This window comes from Gastrolobium bilobum, unplaced genomic scaffold (assembly GCF_033153095.1).
Source record: "Gastrolobium bilobum isolate Gb01-03AN ecotype WA unplaced genomic scaffold, APGP_CSIRO_Gbil_v1 utg207567, whole genome shotgun sequence".
NCBI lineage: Eukaryota > Viridiplantae > Streptophyta > Magnoliopsida > Fabales > Fabaceae > Gastrolobium > Gastrolobium bilobum.
The window spans coordinates 29,927-37,651 of record NW_026897848.1 but is presented as its reverse complement, the minus strand read 5'-3'; the positions used below and the strand labels follow the sequence as shown (position 1 = coordinate 37,651).

The window sequence follows — 7,725 nt, the reverse complement described above, 5'->3', positions numbered from 1 at the left end:
TATAACCAAAAATCGGACAGAGTAACCTCTGTAAATCGGAGACAACTGAGAATTTTCCAATCCCACTCCCAAATAGTTCCTGATAGACAGTTTCAATAATATTCATATTCAGAAGTACCAGTCATGCAATATAATCAGATACCCATCCATGGGCGCATGCAGAATTTGGCTCCGTGCCACTAATCTAACAGCATGCAGTCCAATACAGAAACATAACTGAATACTACATAGTCATATCAACATGCCTGAATACAAAAGGTACATGCATAAAACTGAATGACATGTACAAGACATATACAGGCCATATACAAAATACAGGATCTAACATAATGATCCATCACTACGGAAATACGAAATACATAGGTACACTCCAAAAAGATTAGTAGCCTACAACTACTCAAAATACTGATCCGTCAAACGTCTCAGCCCCGTGTCGTGTCCCTGCCTAACGAAGGCTCACCGGAAGTCTGTGCACCTGAAAATGTTGCCCCAACGAGGGGTAAGATTTCAAATCTCAGTAAGCTCCAGGTTTATAGAGAATTCTCCATACCCCTGGCTCACTCCTGCATGAAAGTCAGATACAGAGTATACCAGTACAACATATAACAAATATCATAACAGACAGAACATATAACCATATCATAACAGAGGTGTGCGCTGTAATTCCCAAGGGATGACCCCAAGCGGAATTCAACGCACGTGTTCCCAAGGGATGACCCCAAGCGGAACCAGAGTATCTCAGAGGTGTACATAGTCAATCTCAGGAAAGTCCTAAGAAGACATCAATGTACCAGAAGTCAATACAGAATTTATATCAGAACCAGTCATATCATATCATGTCATATCAGATCATTTCATATCATATCATATCATTTCATATCATATCATATCATCAAAAATAACTCTATATGAATGCACCTATACAGAGTATCAATACAGTCATAGAGTCCAACCATAGTCCACTAACTATGGTGGAGCACTCAAGCAGGAAAAGACTCCTTAAACATAGAGCTTACCTCTTGAAGCTTTACCAATACGCTTACTTGTGGAACAAGTTACTTTTATCGCTTCAAGAGATTTCCGATCCTTCTCAATCCCTAGGCACACCTAGAGAATAATTTACAATGCATCAATAAAATGATACTATGCCATGATTATTTCATAAGCATACATTTTATCGCTTATTTTCCTTTCTTTATATTTTTGCCAATTCTATGCCAATACACAAGTCTAGACCTCTATATACCCGTTGACGTTCTTTAATTTAATCAAGCATTTCCTTAAGAATTTTCCACATAAATCACGCTATTTTCTTTAAAGTCGCGGGCATACCCTTAGGGACTCAAGGTATTCTTCAACCATTTTTCCTGTCATTTCACTTCTTAACTCATCCATGGGTACATTAAAATGCAACACATTTTATTAGAATAAAATGTAACCAATATATATATACCCCTAAACATCCTATAGTTCGAAACATAGAGCAAGTATTTGTAGGATTTTTTTTCCAACTTTGGCATTTCCACCAATTCATCCATTTACACTACATTCCAACATATTTTACCTTTTCAAACATACAATAAAAATTTGCATGATGAACCCTATATAACCCATGAAGGCCGAAACCTAGGGGAAAGGTGCACTAGGGCTTTTCAATTTTTTTATCACAAGTTGATGCTTACTAAACACTATCCTTCCTAACCAACAACAATCCATCATAATTTTCACCTTCTAACATCAAATATTTCCCACTCAAAACATGCTCCAAATTTTCAAAACATAGATCACAAAATAATACCATAGAAATAGAGGTTTCTTACCTCTAATCACTTGTACAAAGCCTAGAGAATAACCTCCAAGCAAAGCTCCATCAAAAACCCACTTTTTCTCCTCCAATGAATAGTAATCCGAAAATAAGAGGAGGAATAACTCTTCACACACTCAACTATAGCTCAAATGGATAGGTGCAATGGATTCCTTGAGTGGTTCCTAATCAATTTCAAGTGGTGGGTCATAAGATTTGGTTGAGAATTCAAGAAGAAATCAACAAAACAAGCAAAACCCTAACCCCCCCCCCCCCCCCTTTTCCATGGCTGAAGCTCGGCCCTTCAAGAGAGAGAAGAAGAAATTTTTGCAATGAATAGTGATTCATTTAAGTGGCCAAGCTATTTAGGCACATGTGGCCCTTTTGTCGGATGTTTTTCTATCGCGTATTTCACTTAAATTTACCCGAAACTTAACTTAAAGCTACGGATATATTTTTATTTTTCTAAAGTTATTTACATTAATTTTTATTTCCTAAGGAACAATATTCATAATTCACGGTATGGTTTCTGCACCGTTTTTAACGAAATGCACTGTGAACCACTAACTGTCAGTCTTTTACTTACGAAACTCAAAACTTATAAACTTATCATCATTGGGCCTATTTTGACTTGTATAGCATACATTGGACTTTCTTACTCTTATTCCATCATTTATTTATTTTCTGGACTCTACCGGTTGCTCAACAGCAGTACAAAATACCCGGTAGAAACACTATTCACGAGATTTTCACGGAAAGTGCCAGACTATACAATTTTTCATTCTGAACTCATATTTGTCGTCAGAATTGTCAAATTATGTCTCTCAAATCATTTTGCTTATTTAAGCTCTACCAGGTTAATTCACAAGATTGCGAATTCTCCGACAGAACGCACTGTTCATAACATAGTCATGATTACAGTCAAAATACTCGGAATCACTCACTGAACCTAATTATGGCATTTAAATCCTTAAATTAAATCTCTAATTAAGATTTACCATTTTGGGTCATTATATTCACCCCACCTTTTAAGGATTTTGCCCACAAAATCAAATATCAAATATAACATATACCTGACGTCAAACTCAGGGTACTGCTGGAGAATCTCATTCTCCCGCTCCCAAGTAGCGTCCTCAGGAGTTAATCCTTCCCATTGTACCTTGATCATGGGAATAGTCCTGTTCCTCAACACTTTTTCATCACGTGCTAGAACCTTCAACGGTCCCACAACAAACTTCAAGTCTTTTCTTACTTCGATATTGTCCGGCTGTACAATGTGGGATGCATCCGGCACGTATTTTCGAAGTTGACTGATGTGAAAAACACTATGCAAATTTGACAGATGTGGAGGTAAGGCAAGCTGGTAAGCCACAGGTCCGACCCTCTTGATAATCTGGTAGGGCCCAATGAACCTAGTACTCAACTTCCTCACTCCAAGAGCACGCCCAACACCCGTAGTCGGAGACAAACGGATAAACACATGATCCCTTCTGAAAATTCAAGGGGTCGATGCTTTGCATCATAATAACTCTTTTGGCGACTCTGTGCTTTCTTCAATCGATCCTTAATCATCATAATTTGATCGGTAGTCTCTTGGACCATATCAGGCCCAAATAAATGCCTCTCACCAATTTCTGACCAACAAGTAGGCGCCCTGCACCTACGGCCATACAAAGCTTCATAGGGAGCCATGCCCAAACTGGCATGATAACTATTATTGTAGGAAAATTCCACCAACGGAAGATACTTATCCCATGCATTTCCCTGCTCTAAGGCACAAGCCCTCAACATGTCCTCCAGGGTTTGAATAGTCCTCTCAGTCTGACCATCAGTTTGGGGATGATAAGCTGTACTCAGCCTCAGCTGTGTACCGAATGCCTGCTGCACTGCATCCCAAAGTCGAGAAGTAAATTTAGGGTCCCGATCACTAATGATACTTTCAGGAACACCATGAAGTTTCACAATCTCTCTTACATATATCCGAGCCAACTGCTCTGTGGAGAAACTCGTTTTAACTGGTATGAAATGTACAAACTTTGTCAATCTGTCAACAACTACCCAGATAGAATCAAAACCAGCCTGAGTTCTCGGTAATGCCACCACAAAATCCATAGAAATACTGACCCATTTCCATTCCGGAATATCCAAGGGCTGTAGTAATCCAGAAGGTCTCTGATGCTCAATCTTAACCTTCTGACATGTCAAACACTTACTAACAAACAGAGCAATGTCTTTCTTCATTCCCGACCACCAGAAATTTTGTTTCAAGTCTTGGTACCTTTTGGTAGCACCAGGATGGATAGTGTACTTACCCATATGGCCCTCAGCCAATACCTCATCTACCATTTGACCCTTCGGAACAATGATCCGATCTTTGTAAAACTTAAGACCGAACTTATCTGTGGACACAAAGTTCTGCTCTTTCATAGACTGAATCTCTTCATCAAGCAATTGAGCTTCTTTAATTCACTCAACTAATGAGTTCAGGACTACTGTAATAGTCAATAAATGCGGACTATCCTCTTTATTCACAGGAATGCGGAGATCCCTGAATTTCTCAATCAAATTATTCTCAGAAATCATCAAATTGGCCATACCAAGCGCCTTTCTGCTTAAAGCATCTACTACTACATTGGCCTTACCGGAGTGATATTGCAATTCAAAATCATAATCCTTCAGGAATTCCACCCATCGGTGTTGCCTCATATTCAGCTCTTTCTGATCAAACAGATACTTCAGACTTTTGTGGTCACTATAGACAATGAAATCAGCCCCGTATAGAAAGTGTCGCCAGATTTTCAATGCGAACACTACAGCTGCCAACTCAAGATCGTGTGTCGGATAGTTCTCCTCATGCGGCTTTAACTGCCGAGAAGCATAAGCAACCACCTGACGAAACTGCATTAAAACACAGTCTAACCCAAACTTAGAAGCATCACAATACACCACAAATTTACTGGTAGGATCCGGCAATATCAATACCGGAGCTGTAGTCAACTTCCTTTTTAACTCTTGAAAGCTCACTTCACATTCTTGGGTCCACACAAATGGGTTCCCTTTACGGGTTAACCGTGTCAAAGGTAGTACCATTCGTGAGAATCCCTCAATAAAACGCCTATAATACCTAGCCAAACCAAGAAAACTCCTGATCTCTGTAATATTTCTAGGATGTTCTCATTCTAACACTGCTTCAATCTTACTCGGGTCCACTGCCACTCCTTCAGATGAGATGACATGGCCCAGAAATTGTATCTCAGAAAGCCAGAATTCACACTTTGACGGTTTAGCATATAACTGATGCTCTCTCAGAATCTGCAAAAAAACCTTTAGATGCTCAGAATGCTCTTCTTTACTCTTTGAATATATCAGTATGTCATCTATAAAGACCACCACAAACTGATCCAGATAGGCTTTAAAGATCCGATTCATATAACTCATGAAAATGGCTGGTGCATTTGTAAGCCCAAAAGGAATAACCAGGTACTCATAGTGTCCATATCGGGACCTGAAAGCTGTCTTCGGAACATCATCCGGCTTTATCCGGATCTGATGATATCCGGACCGGAGATCAATCTTCGAAAATACAGTCGAACCATGCAACTGATCTAACAAATCATCTATACGCGACAAAGGATACTTATTTTTGACAGTAACCTTATTCAACTGCCGGTAATCAGTACATAACCTCATAGACCCATCCTTCTTCTTAACAAAGATTACCGGTGCTCCCCACGGAGACACACTCGGTCTGATAAAATTCTTACTGGACAAGTCTTCGATCTGTTTCTTCAACTCAGATAATTCAAGAGGTGACATCCGGTATGGGACAAGAGAGATAGGCCCCACACTAGGCAATAAGTCAATTGCAAATTCAATTTCCCTCTCTGGAGGAAAGTGCGGAATTTCATCCGAAAAGACATCCTCAAATTCAGAAACAACTGGAATACCAGAAATTGGCTCCTTATTGGTGCCAACCGAACCTCCTAACATAATAAACCCAGAATCTCCTTCCTTTAAGGCTTTTATAACCCGAAGTACAGATAAGTAAGGAGACTTCCCTTCTTCATCATGAGACGAAACAGAAATGGTTTTACTGCAGCAGTCAATCTTCACACAGTATTTAGACAACCAGTCCATTCCCAAAATCAGATTTACAGATGCAAGATGCAAAACAATAAAATCGGCAGAATACTCCTTGCCTTCATACTTGAATTTCACATCTTCACAAATATACTTTTCATTAAAAACATTCCCCACAGCCGTAACAATACGCATAAGAGTTTTCATTATTGTCAAAGGCAGACCAAATGCGTCGGCTACATAATCAGCAATAAAAGAATATGTGGCACCAGAATCAAATAATACACTAAGCAGTTCATCTTTAATAGAAATCATACCTCGCACCAAAGTAGAGGATTTCTCAGCCTCTAGCTGAGTCACTGCATACACTCGGGCAGTAGGAGGTGGGAGAGGTAGAGATGGCTCCTCAATCATCATAGGGGCCGGGGTAGCCTGAATTGCAGAAACCTGTCCCCCACTAAAGAGGCAGTCTTTAATAAAATGCCCGGGTTGACCACACTTATAACAAAGCCCTTTTTCTTTCCTGCAGACCCCTGCATGGGCTCTTCCACAGATAGCACATTGAGGAACAGATTTAAAATTCCCCTGCTTTGAATTCCCTATTTTCTTGAACTTACCATCAGACTGTTTCACCTGCAAACCTTTTCCCTTGGAATTTCCAGTATTACTTTTAGGACCCGAATTAGAAGCTGTTTGGTCCTTGTTCTTCCTTCTGTAATATTCTTGAATATTTTTACACTTTTTAACAAGTGCAGCAAAAGTATCAAATGAGTCACCTGCAAGTTTTTCAGAGATGTTATCATGTAATCCTCTATGAAATTTAAAAATCAAGTCATCCTCTGTAGGTGGAGCTCTCTGGAAATGAGAGTATTTGGCCAGCTTATTGAACTTATTCAAGTATTCATCAATAGACATCTGACCCTGCTTTAGTTCTTCAAATTCACCCTTCTTCCTTATCCGGGCTTCAGCCGGAAAGTATTTCAGCAAGAATTGCCTTTCAAACAAAGGCCAGGTAATAGCATAACCCTGACATTCCAAGGGCTGACGGGTATTTCTCCACCAATCGGCTGCATCATTCTGCAACATATAAGAAGCATACAACAATTTCTGCTGATCATCACACTCCATGACAGAAAATGCGATCCAATTCTTCTAACCACTGAATTGCAACAATAGGATCAATGCCTCCTTTATAATTTGGTGGTGCATGTTTTCGGAAGGCATTAAGCATTCTTTCTCTTTGCTCTCTATTAGTGGCTGGCTGTGCCACACCACCCCTGTGACTAGATTCTTCATTCATATCATTATTTCCTTCACCCTCCACAACAATGGGATTTTCAGGAGGAGGAACAGGCTGTTGTGGGGTTGGTTGTGGCTGTGGCTGTGGCTGTGGCTGTGGACCTTGTCCACCTGCCCTTACTTCAGCCAATAGTAATCTCATCATCTCAACATTTGCCAGTCTGCTTGCTTCCATCATTTGTTGATTGGCCAACCTATTAGCCTCTATCAGATCTTGATTTGCTTTCATCATTACTTCCAGCTCTCGCTGCCTAGCTGCAGCCATATTTTGCTGCATTTCAGTTAAGGCCATTATCATTGGATCTGGTTGTAAAGAACCACCCCGCTGCGTTACACGAGGCCTAGCCAAATCAGCTATAGTTGGATTTGTCGGGTCAATAGGAGGATCCAGAGTCCTTCTTGGGCGAACCATAATTCTGCATATTTCACACAAAGGAATGAGTTAGCTACGCTCACACTCAGTGATCAGACATGCATATCATAGTACTTCAAGGAAAACACTCTAGAACATAATAACCCGAACAATTTATGCAATATTTCAC

The 7,725-nt window shown here is 40.0% G+C and overlaps 1 protein-coding gene across 1 annotated transcript; it reads right to left on the bottom strand.

The window, feature by feature from the left end:
* Positions 1-5,722: 5,722 nt before the first annotated feature.
* On the bottom strand, positions 5,723-7,358 carry LOC133310833 (uncharacterized; the record flags this gene model as incomplete). Its single annotated transcript, XM_061511829.1, has 2 exons — positions 7,295-7,358; positions 5,723-6,606 (listed from the first exon to the last, which is right to left on the bottom strand). Coding segments are annotated over exons 1-2 (948 nt in total), but the record flags the coding sequence as incomplete, so codon positions are not given.
* Between the last annotated feature and the right edge of the window lie 367 nt (positions 7,359-7,725).